The sequence below is a fragment of the Bombus flavifrons genome, chromosome 14, assembly GCF_040668555.2.
Source record: "Bombus flavifrons isolate JBK064 chromosome 14, iyBomFlav1_principal, whole genome shotgun sequence".
NCBI lineage: Eukaryota > Metazoa > Arthropoda > Insecta > Hymenoptera > Apidae > Bombus > Bombus flavifrons.
This window is the reverse complement of record NC_138455.1, coordinates 7,336,293-7,355,958: the sequence shown is the minus strand read 5'-3', so window position 1 is coordinate 7,355,958 and position 19,666 is coordinate 7,336,293. Positions and strand designations below refer to the sequence as shown.

The window sequence follows — 19,666 nt, the reverse complement described above, 5'->3', positions numbered from 1 at the left end:
CCGGAGGAGCAATTCGTGGATGGATCGGGGGACAAACGGAGGCGGCTCGAGGTTTTCGGTCGGCGATCGTGTTCAGTCGACGTCGGTCGCTCGGCAAAATCGGTTCGTTAGCGGAAACGCAACTTCATCGCCGTCGTGCACTCGACGTCGTGCTCGAGTCAGCCGTGTGATCGTTGTGTAACCAGCGGCCAACTTTCATTGCACAGAGGAGATCCATCGGTGAGTGATTGGCATCAGGATCTCTCCTCGTTATGAGGAGTGAGATATTTTTAGTTCGACAGTCGAATACATTCGAATGAGCGCGCTCCGGATGCCTGATCGTTCCTCGATAGATCATTCTTCTTTAAATCCCTTCTATTGAGTACAGTATACAGAATTACGTGTTCGAAAGGGATGAAAATTTGGAAATTTGTTGAACAATGGCAAAGGTGACAGGCGGTACATGGACATCGAGTGATTTGTGAAGATTTATTATTGTCACAGCCACGTCGTAAGACGTAGTACGTCTTCGGATCCTTTTAAAATTTCGTTCAAGTGATTCGTGATTAATGCCAATCGATCATGTGGCTCAACGCGGTACGATTGGTGCGGTATTTTTATTATCTTTAGTTAAAATATCTAACTATCATGTTTTCGCTTTTCAAGGTACAACCAGCGGCTTAATAAAATCTTTGTGTACTTACGTAGGAATCTTTAATAAACAGATTAGCATTTGTCAGGATTAGATTATCAATTAGATCTTTGTGTCAATCGATATGATTGGCTTCAGATTTTTATCTTTCGTGATTGCTGAAAACATTCAAGGTTTTCTAACAGAATTAACGTGGAATTTTATCTAGGCACAGATACGTTTGCGTACACATATTTATTTTTATAATCTTGTATATATAATACATTTAGATAGATCTAGTATTATATGAACAGCACACGAAAGGGACATTACAAGTACATTTTTATTAATTTCTTAATTTCGAACAATATAATTTTTTTATAATTCAGAAATATAAGTTTCCTGAAAATAACTAATAAATCTATGAAATTTCATAAACAATCGGGTGAAGAATCATTTTTTAAATGTTTCTGTATCGTGTATTGATAGGACGTAAAAATACACATTAAATTCTACAATCAATTGAGATGACAGTTTTGGGAACATAGAATTCATTTTTAAATTAAAAAATTGCTTATTTCTTGTTTGCGTGATCTTAGTATGTATAGTTAGAAACGAGCCCCTTCGATCGCCACATTCACTTTGTTGCGAATTATCAACTAAATAGCGATCGGTCAGGTTCAACCGATCGATTGATATCGCGAACCTTAAATGAGATTAACGCTCGAGGTGAAGGTAAATTAAATATATCGAGTATTAATATGGTTTGGCAGTTTATTTGCACTTTTAGTATATAGGAACAGTACGACGCTCTGATGAAAATTATCGTAGGATGTTGTTGCTCCTCCCACCAAAAGCTCCGTTTCGTCCTTATATCCTGACTTTCCGTCCCCGGGTTTTCCATGGTTTAATTGTACCCTCGTCTTTTAGCCCCTTAACACGTTTTCAAAGAAATCTCCATCAGCAGTACCAAGCGTTCTCTGCTGGGTGCTCCCATCGATATTTTAGTAATTCGAGTCGCTCCAGTGGTGGTCTCAAGAATGATTTCTCGTTTCTTTTGTTTCCATTCCTCTCCACTTTCTACAAAATCAGTTTGAATCTTGGCCGAGCAACGAACGGTATAACTTAAAATCTCTGCCCTAATTCGTTACAATGTCGAAAAGAAAAATTGAAAACTTATTTCTTAGTTTTACATTCTAAATAATTTTTTTAATAAACCATTTTCATATTACTTTTATAACAATTCAACAGTTTTATTATTATGGAATATCTTTTCAAATACCTACGACGATCCTTCGCAAGTAGTAGAAACTTTGCTGACACCCTAATACGGGTGTCGTGGCAGTCAACGTGTTAATGAGGTCCGCATCGTGAAGTTTACAGCTTGGTGAGGTAGACAATTCGAATTTTCTCAAAAAAGGGAGATGTGTTGTCCGAGTCATAAACATCTAACAATGATAAAGAACACCCTTTATCACTTGTCATGAGGCATCACACACGTCTTTATTACGCTTGAATATTTTAAGATCTTTAATCTAATAGTATGCTTTCTGTCATAGACGCTTGTCGAAATTCTTATCAACCGTGGTTTTAATGGCTCATTGTTAGTTTAAGTTGTCTCGCGATTCAGCAAAGTATGACTTTTTATATTTTAGATTCATGAAACTTCTACATTTGAAAATTTAATGATAGATTCTATTCGATGATCCGACGAGAAGATAAACATAGTCACATGTAGCTATGCTATCCAGTTTTTTAATCTGTAGCAATTAAATGAAATAACGGAGCCTTCGTTTGTTCGAATGGAAATCAGTTCTCATTGAACGGAACTCGATGAGGAAATAGAAAACGCGAAGTAGATAGACATCTGCCGAGTGGTACGAAGGCCATTTCATTCAGAAGTTACATTCGTTAAATTAATACAAACCGGATATAGTTGATTCATTTTTTCCAATATGAGAAAGTACAGCGTATCAATTAGACGTGAGACAAAACAAAGCCGCGTAGTTGATTTGTCATTGTCATTTTTCTAATGCAATGCTAAATAACTCGTTATGTAACCGTATTTATCGCAAGTGCCACCTTTCTAAGTCCTAAATGTTAAACGCTCATAGCTAATTGAGGTCAATCGTTTCCTCGTATACATTTGTAGGAAATACATTTTACATGTGCATTTAGAGGGAATTTGAAAATGCAGAATTGCATAAAATGCACATGATAAATGCGCAGAACGTATGTAAAATATTCCACATGTGGTACTTTGTACAGTGCTTGGTAGATAGAGCAATTTTCTACACAGTCTGTACTTTTTTACCTATAAGTATTTTCAAACGTATGAATTTGCATAAAAATCTAGCAGTCTAGTAATAGCAGTCGTACCAAAGCGTGCAAATTAACGATGAATTAATAATTAGAAGCAACAGTCACTACCTTTTTATGAAACTTCGAATTTACGAATCAGACTACAGTGCTAAATTGCGTTTTCCTCTTACCTTTCACTTTACTTTTGAAATTGTCAAATTTGTTGTTTCAGTATCACCGGTTGTATTATATTTAGTAAAAAATTAACAAACTTATTTAGTGTTTGATTATATAGTGTATGTATGTATAATTATATAATTATATATGTGTAGTTATATGGCGTAATGTATGTAAAAATGACATAGTATATTAATTGTATAATAATTATATAACATAAATACTCAATAATCGTTTTAGAAAGAGAGGGAGAGGAGAGAGGGAGATAAATTTATTGTAATTCCAACCTCCGTGAGGCCATAAAGTGGACTTGCTTTACAATATTCCTTATCAGCACTCCACACCATATCTCTGAAAGTCATTTTAGTCTTAGACCTTCTTAAATCTGATGTACAATTCAGAAATTGAAGAATTTGAAGATAAACAACTTGTTAGCGGAATTCTACAAGGTTTTACAATAACAAACATCAATAGTAGTATTACATTTTGTCTTTCAGAAATCAATTTAATCCGTCATAAGTAATTTGCCTTAGATAATGGTGATGTATTTTATAAGGCCTTCTCCCTTTGTTTCTTAGAAAGAAAATATTTTCATATTAATAGAATTTATAAAATATGTGTCAGTTACAAAATTGCATACTATGGGAATTTTAAAAAGCCAGCACAACTAAGGATATTTTTAAAAACGTTCGTGAAATACAGGTCGTGCTCTAAGCGTGAGAAAATATCGAAGACTCATTTTTAGAAGAAAATCGTTTAGTAAAAAATTCAATGGTAGTAGGCAAATAGAATCAGCGTTGAATGAGTTGTTTGACTCAAAACTTCGAGAGAAAAATAGGAAAAAATAGGGAAAGATCATAGAAACCGATGATTGAAATTGACGATTAGAAATAAACGTCAATAGGTTTTAATTCTTTTCGCTGTAAGTTATTAATCAAAAACCGACGTTACTTATAGGATGGCCTAATACTATTACACGTAGCTGTGATAATTGTAGAGGATAAAATCATTGCAGATTGATTTGCCCGTAATTCTGTAATCAAAATGCATCATGTCAGAAATATACCAATACCCGAATACTTTCGAGCGGTGGTGTATATTACGCATAATGCGTGTGAGTGGAATTTTTGCTTACTCGCGACAAAAAATCTCGGCATGCGTGAAATAGAAGTATAAATAATAAATACATGCCGACGAGGTACCTCAAAAAATGTCAGGTATCGTTAAACAATTTCTGGATCCGATAAAGCAATCAATACCTGCTTTGTCAGCGGCACAACTTGCAGCTTAGACGGCTAGAAAATTTCTATCGAGCTTCGTCTAAATTCTGTATCGCAAAATTAAAAGTAGGCAAATTAGCTCTTCTGCGATCTTCGAATTTTTTTGTCTCGATCTCGCTTTCGCCTCGGTGAGAAAAAGAAATTGTCAATGTTTTAAGAAATCATTATCGTACGATTATCGAAACGGTTCTTTCGTATTTCTCTCGAACTTGAAGATCTTCGAATATGCAAGAATTTAACGAAAATGCCACGCTTTTTCTAAAATAGAAATATATGTATCGGTTGAAAACGATTCAGTTAGAAGACAAGTAACAGAATTGGATAGTAAAGCATTCACACGGATAACCGGAATACACGTAATTGATTATCGAAAGGATATTTAAGTCATTTGTCGTTGTACAAGAAATGTTGTGCAAGGAAATTATATTCACCCGTGTCGTGGATGACAGTATGCAATTATTGCCTCATCGTTCATCTCGGTAAACTACTTTTTTAAGTCCTTTACCTTCTTCTCGCGACTTTTCTCCCAAGTATCCTCGATCCAGCTGATTCATCATTAACACTTTCACGCTCGATAAAACACGCGATATAGTTCAACGAGTTATTAATTATTCATTATTATTAATTAATAACTAATATTAATTAATTCGCTAAACCATAAATGAATCTGTCTTCGATAAAACTGGCCGCAAATTATAATACGTACGCTATGTCCTCGTTACAAAACCATCCTAAAAATTGTGTCCCCACTATCAACGATTAGGCTCTAGGATTTTTTGCGTTTATGATAAAACTACAAGTATGCAAAATAATATTTCTAAGGAACACATGATGGATAATTTATAACAGTCCTCAGGAGATGTAAGTTCGTTAAGATAGTGGAGATTGTTTCTCGTTACGTGAGTATTCTGCGCGGTATTCAACGAGAAGTAATTTAACGACAAAACCTCGTTTACAATAAAAATTAACGAGCTAGACGATAGCGGATAGTCACGATGCATCTTTTTCTTTTCTTGGTTTAATAGAAAATCCAAACAAAGGATCCTGGCGACTTCCTCGAAAACGAGAAACCTAATGATCCAGAAAATGAATGGATTGTCTTAAAACGAAACGGCTGATCGTTAAAACGAAGGAGAAAAACGGGACAGATAATAGAAAAGAAAGGAATATTAGTCAGCGATGAAACTACGAATCGGACAAGGTCGCAATTGGTGAACCAATTTGTCCCCTTCCTCTCCATTCTTTCTGGCTGATAGCCACCACGATACCCAAGTCGCTTGCCTTATTACATTTAAAACAACCGGTTAACGGAACAGTGTGAAATTGAACAAGAATGCAGCCGAAGCGTGAACAGCCGTGTGACAAAATGCTCGTCGCTTGGATCATGATTACGACCGTTCTGGCGTTCTCCAGTGAAGTCCTCGGCAACCCTGTGCCTACGGAACCCCAGGAATCTGAGGGACTCACCCTTCGAATCGTTCACACCAATGATATGCATTCGAGGTACCTGGATTTTATATCCTTCTTCCGCTTCTCTTTCCTTTTTATTTCTTTTTTTTTTATTTTTTTACTTTTTACAAAAGGAGAATTCGGGAGGAAAGATATCTCTGATTTTCTAAAGAATATATGGATATCATAAAAGGATACGTTTCGTATCTTTACAGAAGGAAGAAATATAGAAAAAGAAATGCGTACGTATATTCTGAATTTGTTCAAATTAATAGTTAGCGTGATTATTAATTTTTATCACAATTTCTTACTTTTGCCTCTTTCTTTATTTTCATTATTTAAAAAAAAAAAAAAAACGAGTAAAGATAAGAAACATCTACAGTCGCAAATTGTCTGATAGTAATAATCGTCGGAAATTATTCGCTTTCGCCACAACGTTTCCCTGTTATCAGATTTATCTTTGTAAAAATCATTCTATAAAAAAAAAAGGAATAAGATAAGAGATTGATTTTATCGCGATTAGTCGACTTTTATATTGATTCGAACAGCGGAGACTCTGTAGTTCCCGCAATTAAAAGAAATAAAATAAAAAAATAGATGTTGCGAAAGGTTTTCAAGATGCACAGACATCGAGTAGCATTCTTATCGCCGTATTTCTCCATTGTTTCACTTCGATCGTCCCATTTTATGTTCGTCCATCTTCTAAAAATCTCCAGATGTAGAAATACTAATAAGATGCGCATTTGCGTAAATATCCCCAGTCTAACAGTCAGTTTGTTTCTCGCGGATTGTCGCTATTTATTGCGTTCAGTAAGTTTTTCAGTACGCTCCATCGCAAATTATTTCAGCTAAATATTCAAATAGTCAAAATATCGGCGCTACGCGATCGCAACGCATCGACATTAATTACGAACAACGTAACGATAACTAATACTCCACGTGCGATTTAAACGTTAGTTTTCACGTTAATTATCCAGTGAAATACCTTCACGTATGAAGGCCATACGAAAGAAAATCAGTTTGTTTTCGCGATGATTTTCTAATTTCGATGATACTCAATATCTAGAAAGTAGTGTGTTTTCATATACTTGGTATTATATTCCACTGTTTATCACATCACTAATAACGAGTCGAGTAGCCTGTTTTCAAACGCAGATTACTTATAAATTATTCATAACTGAATCTAGCCAATTACAAGACAAATTAGACTATCAGCTTGATTCAGATACATCCTTTTAACTCAAACAATTAACCTGTTAATTACACTATTAATCTGTCAATTAGCCTAAAAAATTGCCCGATTAATGTTCACAGATTCGAGCAAACATCAAGATTATCAAGCGTTTGCTCGAAGAAAGAAGCAGAGGAGAAGAAATGCTATGGTGGATTCGCGAGAATAGCTACTCTGGTTCGACAAGCCAGAAACTCATCGGTCCCATGTCTCTTCCTCAACGCTGGCGATACTTATCAAGGATCTATGTGGTTCAGCGTGTACAAGTGGGAAATTGTAGCCAAATTCTTGAATCTTCTGGCTCCAAATGTCACGGTAGAGTATCTCGTGTGAAAATACTTCCGTACTATCCATCCATGCCGTCGATCTTTTATCGTTCTCTATTTTTTTCTGTCACAAAATTACAGAGTTTAGGAAACCACGAGTTCGACGATAGCGTGGAAGGTTTAATACCTTTCATCCAGAACGCCTCGTTCCCCATAGTCACTTCCAACCTGGACTTAAGCAAACAACCAGATCTGGCAGCCACAAAGTTAAAAAACAGTACAATTCTAACCGTAAATGGAGTAAAAATCGGCGTAATCGGTTATCTAACACCAGAAACCAAGATAATTGCCAGAACGGAAAACGTGATTTTCTTAGACGAAGTGGAGAGCATTCGTAGAGAAGCAAAACAATTAAAAAGCCAGGGTGTGAACATATTGATCGCTGTGGGACATTCTGGATTTGAGATGGACAAGAAGATTGGTCGAGAAGTGGAAGATATCGATATAGTGATCGGTGGACACACGAATACTTTCCTTTATAATGGCATACAACCGGATTTGGAGGTACCAGAAGGTTTATATCCAACAGAAGTAATACAGAAAAGTGGAAGAAAGGTTTATGTGGTTCAAGCTTACGCTTATACTAAGTATCTTGGCAATCTTACGGTGACCTTCGATGATAAGGGAGAAGTGACTGATATTAATGGCAATCCTATTCTTGTTGATAGCAGTATTGAACAGGTGAGCGTTAAATTTGTATATATATAACAGAAATAATTGTCATCTACATTATTCGATATCAAAGTCGGATCTTCTTTTGATGTGCAATTATATAAATCCATATCTTGTAATGAAATTGACAACATTATCGATGCAAATATATATACATGGTAACATAGGCATATAAGGTTTATAACAATAAAAAGGCAGCTCTAATATCTTAATTATATTTATTGGAAGAAGAAGACAAGTTTCATATTCAAAAAAACAAAAGTTTATTATTATCAATTTAACCGATGGTTGACTAATTAGTTGATATTTCAAAAAGTAATTTGATTTTGATTGACATTGAATTGATTCTTGTTAGTTTTCTCAAATTATTGAAAAATAGATCTATAGCTCCTTAATGCAGCAGTACCTTTATACACACGTCCCGATAAACTGTACAAGGATAACGATAAGAAAGAATTAGAGATCAGTGCCATCTATTGAGTGTTTGAACTTAGTCCGAAAATCGAGAAATGTTAACAGGAACATAGAATACTCGAGGATGTCGTTAAATTTCTAGTGTGGTGTCACAGACAAGATTCGCACTATTATATGAGAAAGATAGAAAATAGAAGTTACCAATTCGATTTAAATATGCTCCTAATATATTAGCCCTGTCCATAACAGAATATTATAGACAAGAAAAGTTCATTGCTAAACTGTTCTAAATTCCATTGCATCATACATAGAATGCAATAGTTTTTTATAAAATTTTGTTAACTCTACTATTATTGTTGCCATATACTATAACATATAACTGTAACATGTGCCATATACATATAACTTCTTTGAGAGATATTGTAGAACAATTTTTTGTTAGTAATTATTAAAATAAAAGATTATCTTTTAAGTTATATTTGAATATTAAATAGATGTATCATCTCTACAATGTGATTCTAAAAGTGTAGAAATTATACTTAAAAATCAAGTAATTGGTTCATTTTCAATACCGATTTGATTTTAATCATCTCTACTACTCCCACTTTTCGACCTCAGAAATTTTATTTTTCCTTAACCAGGCTATAGGAAGTATGTATTAGGAGTATGTAACCAGAGGAGATGGTTTATATTCTCTGTCTCTCCCAAAACATTTACTTTCCTTGTTCCTGACTTCATTTGAAGGATTTCTATGCTCCTATTAACATATCATGACTTTCAAAATGTACTTTTATAATAATGATTAGACTATGGATTTTTATGCAATTTCATATTCTTGAGAATATGATTAAAAGAGTAGAATCTCCTTATAGATCTATAACAAATCCACAGATTAATAATAATTATTGCTTGTTATTATTGAAAAATCATGTTATAAAATACATTCAACAATGTGCATTTATCAATTAAATAGAACCAGTAACATCAAACTAGAAATTATATTAATTATATAATTGTTTGTTTTGTTTCGTAATAGGCGAAAGATATTTTAAACGAATTAGAACAGATGAGAGATGCTATTGATAATATTAGCTTAAGAATACTCGGAAAGACACGAGTCCTCCTCGAAGGAGATAGTAAAGTTTGTAGACTAAGAGAGTGTAACCTGGGCAATTTAATCACAGATAGCATGATTGATTACAATGTTGGTGAATATGCAGACCAATCCAGTTGGACGGATGCTGCAATAGCTATTCATAATAGTGGCAGTATCAGAAGTTCTATCACAAGAGGCAATGAAGATAAAATTACCATGGGTGATGTTCTTAACGTGCTACCCTTTCATAACACTATCCTAAAAGTTTCAATGACTGGAGAATTGTTATTGTCTGTATTAGAATGGAGCGTTTACAATCTAGACAAGGATAATACTGCTAATCTCTTTGGAGCATTTTTGCAAGTTTCAGGACTTCAAGTATGTGATTAAATATACATAACATTCTAGCTATTACTACTAACCAATAATTGAATATTGTTAAATAGTAATTAATCATATTACTTTATTTAAATGACTACAGGTGGTCTATGATTTAACTCAACCAAAAAATTCAAGAGTAATTTCAGTAGAAGTATTGTGTGCATCCTGTGATGTACCAACATATAACAAACTTGAAAAAAATCGAACTTATAATGTACTTCTGACTGACTTCTTGCAAAGCGGTGGTGATGGATATTCTATGCTAAAGGATCTCAAAACCACATCTCTTGGTACATTTATATAAGTTTTGTTAAATATAATTTTTTAAATGAGTTACTTATCGTTTAACAGACTGTTTAATAAACAATGTAACAATGCACTTTCTTTTGTAGGTGTCACTACATCAAATACATTAATGATGTATTTAGAAAAACATAGTCCTGTACATCCTGCTGTAGAATGGAGAATTACTTACTTCAATAATCATTTCCAAACAGTTTGTACCACTTGCAGTGGTACAAATAGTATATACCACTCAATAGGGTTAACAATTTTATTACCAATATTCAGCTGGTTGCTAGCAAGATAGATCCTAATACATAGGATACATTTTGAGGAATTGACATTCAGTATTTTGAAAGTTCATAATTTATACCAATTTTTTATGCACCTTTTACCTTCTTCACTACCTCAAATATATGCTATAAACTGTACCCTTTGAAGTTCAGTAAGAACATCACTGCAGTATCTATATAATTATTCGGTTCCAATGAACATACTTTAATCATTATTTTAGTTACTATCCAACCTTATTGGCAATTGAACATTATAACATTTGTATGGTTTTACAGGTATTTTATTTTCTCGATCTCTGTCAATTTGTACTTAATAAAAATAATATAATACATATTTTATATGTCAATATATAAAATGTTATTGACATCAAATACACATTGACGTCGTATTCATAGCACATATATTTTTAATATATACAAATATATAATATAAATAGATATTATTATAAATAAATATTATTAAATATTAAAACATATATAGAAATATTCGATGTAAAGAAGAGACAAATAGTTTAAAACACACATTTATTTTTCATACACATTTTTACACATTATTTTACACATTATTTTTATACAAAACATATTAAAATTTTGTTTTGTATAAATTTTATCATATAAGACTTTATTTACAGTTCAGGGATTTCAAACCGATTTCCATTTAAATCGTAGACACGCTTCAAAGTTTCTACTACATTATTCATTTCAGTACATGGCATTGGCACCAATTCATATAGTACTTCAATCATTTTTAACAAATCATCAACGATATGTTTATCCGATATATTTCCTTCTGTTGCAATATCGACATATTTATTAAATTTTCTTAACACATGTCTAATCCTATTCTTATCTTCCTCCTTCTTAACTAAATTCTATAAAATAATAAATCGCGGAGGTAAATAATAGTACAAAGTAATACTTTAAAATATTCCTAATTAACTAATAACTTACTCTGAAAGATTTTAGATTATAGTATAGTGGCCAATCCTCTTGACATGGTAGACAATTACACTTAAAATAATACTGCTTCAAAAGTTTTTTTTGTCTCACAGCTTTTGGTGTAATAGCATAATGTTGAGTATAAATATCATATAACTTAAAAAGAAGAATAAAAAATTTGTGAATGGCAAAACATTAGTATCATAATGTACTATTTATGTATCACTTAAATATACAGGGTGGTTGGTAACTGGTGGTACAAGCGGAAAGGGGGTGATTCTACGCGAAAAAAGAAGTCGAAAATATAAAATAACAATTTTTTTTTTAATTTTTTTTTTTAATTTTTCCATCGAGACAACGATCTACAGTGAGATCCGTTATAACGAGACGTGATAAAGTGCACGCGTATCGAACGAAAATTCAAAGTCGATTTTCTCGAAAACAAAGCCTCAAACGAAAAATTTCTATTCTATATTTTCGACTTCTTTTTTCGCGTAGAATCACCCCCTTACCAACCACTCTGTATATACCTGTTCACCTTCTTCAATAGGATATATAGCATAGATAATAACATATTTAGATCTTGAATGCCTTAAGATATTTGGATTACAACTGTGATTAATTAAGCTGGAGAATGGCATGGCTGCAGCACCACGTTCAACTGCCTCTAATCCACATTCCTCAGAGAACTACAAATAGTCATTTACATTAATTATCTATTATGTCCTAATATCATCTACCGAAAATCGGCACGAACATTCCGAGCAACCCAATATTAATAATTTATGACGAAAAAAAGTAATTGCACTAAAGCAATATGAAAATCACATACACTATGAATATTACTAGGAATCAGTTGCTGATGTCTCAAAATAAGACTACCAACAAATGTAACATCAGCATTTTTTATTAACACAGATAAATCTTTGCTTAATGGATTTCCAAACATATTAGTACATGTTGCTACAAAATATAAAATAAAGCTTGCATCTAAAGATCTTCTAAAGAGATCTTGTACTGAACGTTTTTCAGTATTAGTCACAAGACCTAATAAACTCCTATATTTATCACTAGGAAAAGTTCCATCTTTAGAAAAACCTTTTGTTCGAGAAGCTGAAAAGAATGTAAGAAAATACAAAATTAACACTCATATTAATTTCATCATGGTAATGTATATAGCTATTTACCAACACAACTATCAACTTCTTTTAACTCCTTCCTTAGTTCTTGTATATTTGTAGCTTCTCTCACAGCCTGAATTGCAAGTCTTAGACTAAACAGATCTAATTTGACAAAATTCATCTTTAACATAGAGGGAAATACTGTGCATTCAACATCATGATACTTTTTCCATTCCATAGCCTTACATTCCTCTGAACAATACATAGCATATGTACAGTGCTCACAAGGTATATTGGCCCAAGACACCTCCAAACAATTTGAGCAATGTGTATGTATATTATCAGGTGTTAATATTAATGAGTATGGTTTTTCTACTGCAATTACTTCACCAGGTCTTATTTTACGAGTAGCTACAATATGTCTGCCATATTCTTCATTATACTTTATAGTTACTGCATCAGAAGCGCAAGGAACTTCAATATTATGAGTTTTTATCTTAGGAAGCGGTGGTTGTTTTATGATATTCTGTTTCTTCAACTTTTGAGATGCTAAATTGTGTTTTGTATTATTTAGTTTTTCACTTAATTTTTTTCGGTTGATATCATCTGAAGACATCTTTTCCAACCAATATTGTGCTTCTTTTATGGCATCTTCCATACGAGGATGTTTCAGAGCATTTAAACACTCAACTTTTCTTACACAAAGTTTAGCACGTAAATTATCTGGATATGTGAGTGCTAGTGCTCTATCTATGTCTTGAATACATAACTCACATTTATGTAACTTCATTAGAACAGCAGATCTGTTGGCATATGCCAAAGCAAGTTGTTCAGATGGATAAGGAGCATAAGCTATGCTTTTTGTATACAATTTTAATGCGTCCATACATGTATAATTTTTCAATGGTGTTGAAACAAATAGTTTATTACCTTGCTCTCTCAATTTCTCAGATTTCTTTGCATCTTTTATATCACCACAAGCTTGTGGAATTATATTATATTCTAGCATAACATTAAGAGTAAATACTATACGTTCTTCATCTGTACATAATGTTTTGTATTTATTAATCAAATCTTGATGTTTATTTGCAGCAATTAATTTTGTATTTAATGTATGTAATACTTTCTCCATCCTCTTTCTTTTTTATTGAATAACGTTATCATAAAAATACATATGTATGTATATGTAGATTAAAAAATAACTATGGCTAGTATTGAACGGCAAGACGCAAATACCCGTTATTGTCACAAATTAATGTACCTGCTACATAAAAATATTTAGATACAATATTGTATACGGGATATTTTTACGGCAATATTAATGAACATCGCTGCTGTTCGACTACGTAACAATAAGCTATTTTTACCTCACGAAATCAGAGTCACCGTAATTTTACATTAACTGACTGCGACTCAGGACCATATCTGACCAGTTCTTAAGAAAAATAGAGTTCCAGGAAATCTTAAGTGTTCCTCATTAAGTGCAAGTGTAATACGTTAGAACCTAGTATAAAATATGGAATTGATATTTTATTAAAACAGACATATTCGGTTTTACTGAACGAAATTACTTCCAAAAACTAATGGGAATAGTAAAAGTCAATGAACTGAAGGCAAAACTTCCGGTCAAATAACGCGGCACTATTGCAAGTTCAGGGATAATTACGGAGATATTACAGTTAGTACCAAAAGGATTCATTAATTTTAACAAAATATTCGTAAAAATATATCCATCATTTTGCCCCTATAATCTATTGAGTATTATATTATTAGACTACGCTTAAACTACTAATTTGAAAGTACAAAATTACACAGAATACGCATGAAAATATATATAAAGTATTCAAAGTATAATGCTTTCTATAATATTTGGTAGGTAAAATTTTCTACCGAGGCTCTACCTTTTTAATTATATTTTCAAAAAAATAAATTTGCGTAAAAATCTGCAATCTATATATTATCAATAGTGAAATAACTACGATTCTTTAAGTAATACATATCTTAGCAAGACAGTTGAAATGATTTAGTAATGACATGATAAAGCATTATTTGCGAACTATATATGTATGTTTCCATTCTTCTCTTTGGCTAATGATATGAAACATAATCTCCTAACATAGCAGCTTTATCTTATGATCATGATACGTACAAGGCTTTCTTTAATTGAAGAATTATTTCTATTTTATCTCCATCATTTTACAATATAATATTTTAGAAAATAAACTGGTTATAGTTATCGGTTGATTCTGACAAATTATGTTCGTAAACCATCTGTTTAAAATATAATATTATGAATGTATAAGAAAAATAAAAGTACATCAAAACAACGTATAAAAAGTATTTATATTATTTGATTTTTCAAATATTTAGAAATAACAAATATACATAATAAATAAAAGAAATTGATAAAAGTACTATTTGTACCATGTTAGGTAATTCTACGTAATCACGATCGAATTGAATAAAAAGCATCAAGTATTCAAGCTTTTTTGTCTTTGTGCAATAAATTATTTCGAGATAAAATGTTGGTACTACTGGGATTACTTAATTTTCACTACTATTAAGTTAGTCGATACAGTTGAAGCAAATTAACAAAAATTTACAATTATATGTATTATTACTTATTTTTATATTATTATAAATGAGGTAATAAACAATATAAGTAGTTAATACTAATAACTTAAAATATTGAAGATAAAGTTTGAACAAATAAATATTATTTCAACCAGACCGTGTATTTATGTGCTATCTTCTTTCTGCTAGGAATTTTTTTTAAGAAGGTATCACTGATGATAATAATTCTTACCTTCGGTTAATATCTCATTCATAGCATTATGCTACACCAGTTTCCGTTCTGCGATCATGGGTTGCTATAAAAGTACTGTTCCCGAGAAAAGATAGTTTCATTGAGATATTAATTATTTTTCGTTTAAACGCCGACATTAAAATTTCCTTCTCGTTTCTCGAAGGTAAAAACTCACACTTCTAGAACCGTATGATTTATGAAAAAAAATAGTGACATCGATAATCAATAACAAGTTGAATAAAATGGAAACATACCGATTATAAAACAGCTTTATGACGCCTCTTTCTTTTCCGTATGACGTCTTTTTCTTCACTTTCTTTCTTGTTTTAATAAAAATACGTTCTTGAAGGTTAATACAAGCTTATCTTTTTTCAATGAATTTTAAGACGAAAAAATTTTTATCTTGATATTTTTACACGTACGTATGACATTTACGTCGACGTAATAGAGTTTATATACAGTCTTGTATTTTTGTTAATTATTCATTTTTATCGTAAACTGAAATTATTTATGTAACATTTTAAACAACCTATCGTAGTCTGTGAATATTTATAAACTGTAATAATAATAACAATTAGATATATGTAAAATATCTTGTATAGTCTTCATAAATTAGTGGATAATTATTAATATTACTAATGACATTATTTAACTTACAGTTTACTAATTTCACTTTATAGTGTATATACTTAATTTATATATAATATATTATAGATGGAATTTTTTTTTATACAAGTATATTAATGTTAACTTTGTTGAATTTATATATGATTTAATGTATTTCAGGGTAGTTCCTTTTAATAAATGGACAAATATATTAATCTATAATGGAAGGCCCATTAGAAGTAAAAGATTCAACCGCAGGTGCAGAAGAACCTATTAAATCAGAAGCACCTGTACAGAATCCAGATAGTAGTGATCGGAGTGATGGTGCAGTGTCACCTCCGCCAAATTGTAGCATTTGTTTGGGCAAATTAGTGAATACCTCGTTCACTGATAGTTGCCTTCATCAATTTTGTTTTACTTGTTTACTTCAGTGGTCTAAAATAAAGACAGAATGTCCATTATGTAAGCAGACATTCAAATCCATCATACACAATGTTAGATCAGAAGAAGATTATGACCAGTATCATGTACCTAGAGAATTTGCCACTTTTGACCTTAATTTTGAATTGGGTCATGCTGTGGATGTTGCCACTCATCGTTTTCATTATAGGTATCATATAAATCTTAATCTAAGATTAATATTTAATATTAAATATATAACAATGTCATAAACAAATAAATTAAATCATTGTAGAACAACTATGACAGGACATCACAGACGCCCACATGAAATAGTGCTTAATCCAGAACAGGTTGCAAGAAGAGAACAATTACCAAGCATAGCACCACAAGTTCCAATAGGAGAGCGCTTACGTAGACGTGTAAATCCAGCTGATTATCGTCGCACCATCTATAGGCTCGGAATTTGGGCTACTGCATTACCAGATGTATTTGGCCGCTTTCGCGAATGTAGTGCCGATTTTTATCGGTAAGTATTAGTACTTGGTACTATTTATACATTATTTGCATGAAAAATCAATATAACGTTTTCTTATTCTGTCTAAGGAGAGAACCGAGAGAATTAAACCGACTTATACCATGGTTAAATAGAGAATTGCAAGTATTACTTAATAACAATTCTTCACTTGTTGCATATGTATTAAGTATCATATTGGATGCTCTTAGTCACTATGATATCAGAAGCCCAGAATTTCGAGAGTTAGTACGCCCTCATTTCAGCACATATACAGATCACTTTGTACATGAATTACTTAATTATGCGCGAACTAATTTCGATTTAGTTGGCTATGATCAATCTGTAACTTATTTACCACAAGGTATGTGATATAGTTCCATTACTTATTTGTATATCATACGTGATACCTTACACCCTTTCTTTCTAAAATTAGTAATATTCATTATAGGATTGTCAAATGAATATGTATCACATATTTTGTCACCTGCATCTAGCAGTACTAGCACTAGTTCTGATGATTCAGATGTCCGAGTTCTAGATGAAGCAATCGACCTTAGAATGAACACAGATATGCCTAGTGTAGGACCACATACAATTAATATGCCTGGTAAAACTTTCATTTGTTTTTTTTGTTTCACATCGTTATTTTACATGAAATTAAAATGTAAAGTATTTTTTTAATTAGGTCCAAGTACCGTAGCACAAACGTTCCAATTGGAAATCCCGTACAATGTACCAGATGTATTAACTATTTCCTCTGATTCCTCCACATCAGATAATGATTGCGAAGTGATTGGTTATGTGAAACCTCGTCATGAAAGAACTCCAGAAATCATAGAATTACTTTCATCCGATCCTGAAGAAATAAACATTTCTCACATATCAAACGATAACGCTCAGTAAGTGAAAATATTTTATTTCAGAACACTTGACATCAATCGAAATCATAGCTATGTTATTTTAATATCATTATTAGAGTTCCAGCACCTGCTTCATATGAAGATATTATCCAACCTAGTACATCTCACAGTATTAAGAACCGAGCATTGGCATCATCATCTAACGAAAGTAATTCTGATTCAGACAGCGATTACAATTTCCGAAGAAGCAGAAAATATCAAAGTCGCACTAGAAAACATACGAAAAGAAGTACAACTAGTAAAAGGCGCAAGCGATCTATAGAAGCAAGAGTTCGTAATCGAACGAGTAAGAATTTATCCAGTTCAGGTGAAAGTGATGCTAGAAAAAAGGCATCGAAGAGGAATACTCAACGGACGTCGAAAAGAAGATTAAGTAGTAGTAGTAGTGGCAGCAGTTCTCATGAAATCGAATCAAAACCTTTGGATGAAAAAAAATCGAGAACTTTACAATATTCTACGAAAGGCACTGTACGGGTTCGTAAAGATTTAATTAAGAAAGAAACTCGATATTCGGATAATGAATCATTCAGTAGTAATAGTACTGATTCAGACGAAGTTGTGAAGAATGTGAAATCTCGTACACTGCGAAAATCTAAAAGGAAATATGCCACTAGTTCAAGTGATTTTGATACGAGCAGAAGTGAGAAGATAATTAGAACCAGAGGTAAAACCAGACAAGTATCAGATACAAAAGAAGCTCACCGAAAAGAGTCAAGATACAAGAGTGATCGACAATCTGAGTCTAGAAGTAGCAGTGTATCTTCTTATGCATCCCAGAAAGAAAAAAGAGATAGTTCTAGAAGACGGGAATCTCAACGAGATATGAGTGATAATGACAGCTCTTGGACAGCCAGAGACGTGTTAAGAAAAGATCGTGAATTTAAGTCCAAGACAAGAGAAGTAATTCTAAGTAGTTCAGATTCCGATGGAGATTTTAGGTCGCACAGTCAATGCAGTAATTATTCAAGTAAATCGTATACACGTAAAAAAAAATCGAAGCATAAAGATAGGCATAAAAGTAAAAAGAGGAAACGATCTAGCAGTAGAACACATAGTTCATCAAATCGATCACGACTAACTCGACGACATCCAGCTTGAAATTGAAATACAATATTGAAACATTCCGATTCGAAAAATGATTTAATTAGAAAAAGAAATAAACGTGTGCAACTCCTACAAAATTTGCAAGGGGTTACAAAAGATCTCAGGGTAACGCCAAATCAAAATCGATGAAAATGATGCATTTGATTGTTAATTGGCTTGGATTCAGAACGATATCACTGAATTTAATTAAAACCATTTAACGATTACCTATTTAATTGAAAGTTACTAATGAATTTTTTTAAATTATCATGTGCACGTGAAATACAACAACGATAAAACATGATGAATTCACATTAATTTTGAATATATTCATTTGTTCATCATCATCAATATGGTTATAAGGGTGCAGAGACGTTTAACATTTTTAAATGGAAACATACTGCATTATATGAAATATTATTTTATTTCTCTATATTTTTAATAAAAATGGCTTCCACATGTGTTGTAAAATATATGGAAATTGTGTATAAAGTACTGACGTAAAATTACAGGCTTTATTTATAATTTTTTCTAATGTATAAATTGTTTACATAAAAGATGCGACCAAACTTAATGTGTTAAAATTTATGTTAAATTTTGGGCAATATATGGAAAAGAAAATATTCTGCATAAATACGTACGAACATATATATGTGTGCGTGCGTGTGTGCGCGTGTGTGTGTATATATATATCACTATTACTTTCATAAAGGTACAACAGTCCTTATTATATTTCCCTACGACTTTAATTCCCAAAGAATGT

At 32.2% G+C, this 19,666-nt stretch overlaps 3 protein-coding genes across 9 annotated transcripts; 2 read left to right on the top strand and 1 right to left on the bottom strand.

The window, feature by feature from the left end:
* Nucleotides 1-75: 75 nt before the first annotated feature.
* Nucleotides 76-10,846, top strand: LOC138186987 (protein 5NUC). Of its 3 annotated transcripts, XM_069127384.1 has the most exons (7): nt 76-219; nt 5,394-5,871; nt 7,132-7,363; nt 7,456-8,055; nt 9,497-9,934; nt 10,038-10,227; nt 10,330-10,846. In XM_069127384.1, the coding sequence occupies exons 2-7, from the start codon at nt 5,702-5,704 to the stop codon at nt 10,524-10,526; spliced, it is 1,827 nt and encodes a 608-aa protein (XP_068983485.1). In that variant the 5' UTR covers nt 76-219; nt 5,394-5,701; the 3' UTR covers nt 10,527-10,846. The 3 variants fall into 3 exon arrangements, with proteins under 3 accessions (XP_068983485.1, XP_068983487.1, XP_068983486.1); XM_069127386.1 differs by lacking the exon at nt 5,394-5,871 and having other exon boundaries at nt 83-219; XM_069127385.1 differs by lacking the exons at nt 76-219; nt 5,394-5,871 and adding an exon at nt 5,980-6,059.
* A 173-nt stretch (nt 10,847-11,019) lies between these two features.
* Nucleotides 11,020-15,497, bottom strand: LOC138186986 (SET and MYND domain-containing protein 4). 5 transcript variants are annotated; one of them, XM_069127381.1, is made up of 7 exons: nt 15,379-15,497; nt 13,940-14,076; nt 12,639-13,836; nt 12,284-12,564; nt 11,982-12,140; nt 11,464-11,607; nt 11,020-11,384 (listed from the first exon to the last, which is right to left on the bottom strand). In XM_069127381.1, exons 3-7 carry the CDS (start codon nt 13,702-13,704, stop codon nt 11,139-11,141), a joined length of 1,896 nt encoding a protein of 631 aa, XP_068983482.1. In that variant the 5' UTR covers nt 13,705-13,836; nt 13,940-14,076; nt 15,379-15,497; the 3' UTR covers nt 11,020-11,138. The 5 variants fall into 5 exon arrangements, with proteins under 5 accessions (XP_068983482.1, XP_068983480.1, XP_068983481.1 ...); XM_069127379.1 differs by lacking the exon at nt 15,379-15,497 and adding an exon at nt 14,722-14,909; XM_069127380.1 differs by lacking the exon at nt 15,379-15,497 and adding an exon at nt 14,474-14,603.
* Nucleotides 15,402-19,524, top strand: LOC138186984 (E3 ubiquitin-protein ligase Topors). Its single transcript, XM_069127377.1, has 7 exons — nt 15,402-15,541; nt 16,165-16,594; nt 16,679-16,912; nt 16,990-17,261; nt 17,349-17,507; nt 17,586-17,799; nt 17,877-19,524. The coding sequence occupies exons 2-7, from the start codon at nt 16,206-16,208 to the stop codon at nt 18,916-18,918; spliced, it is 2,310 nt and encodes a 769-aa protein (XP_068983478.1). The 5' UTR covers nt 15,402-15,541; nt 16,165-16,205; the 3' UTR covers nt 18,919-19,524.
* The last annotated feature ends 142 nt before the right edge of the window (nt 19,525-19,666 follow it).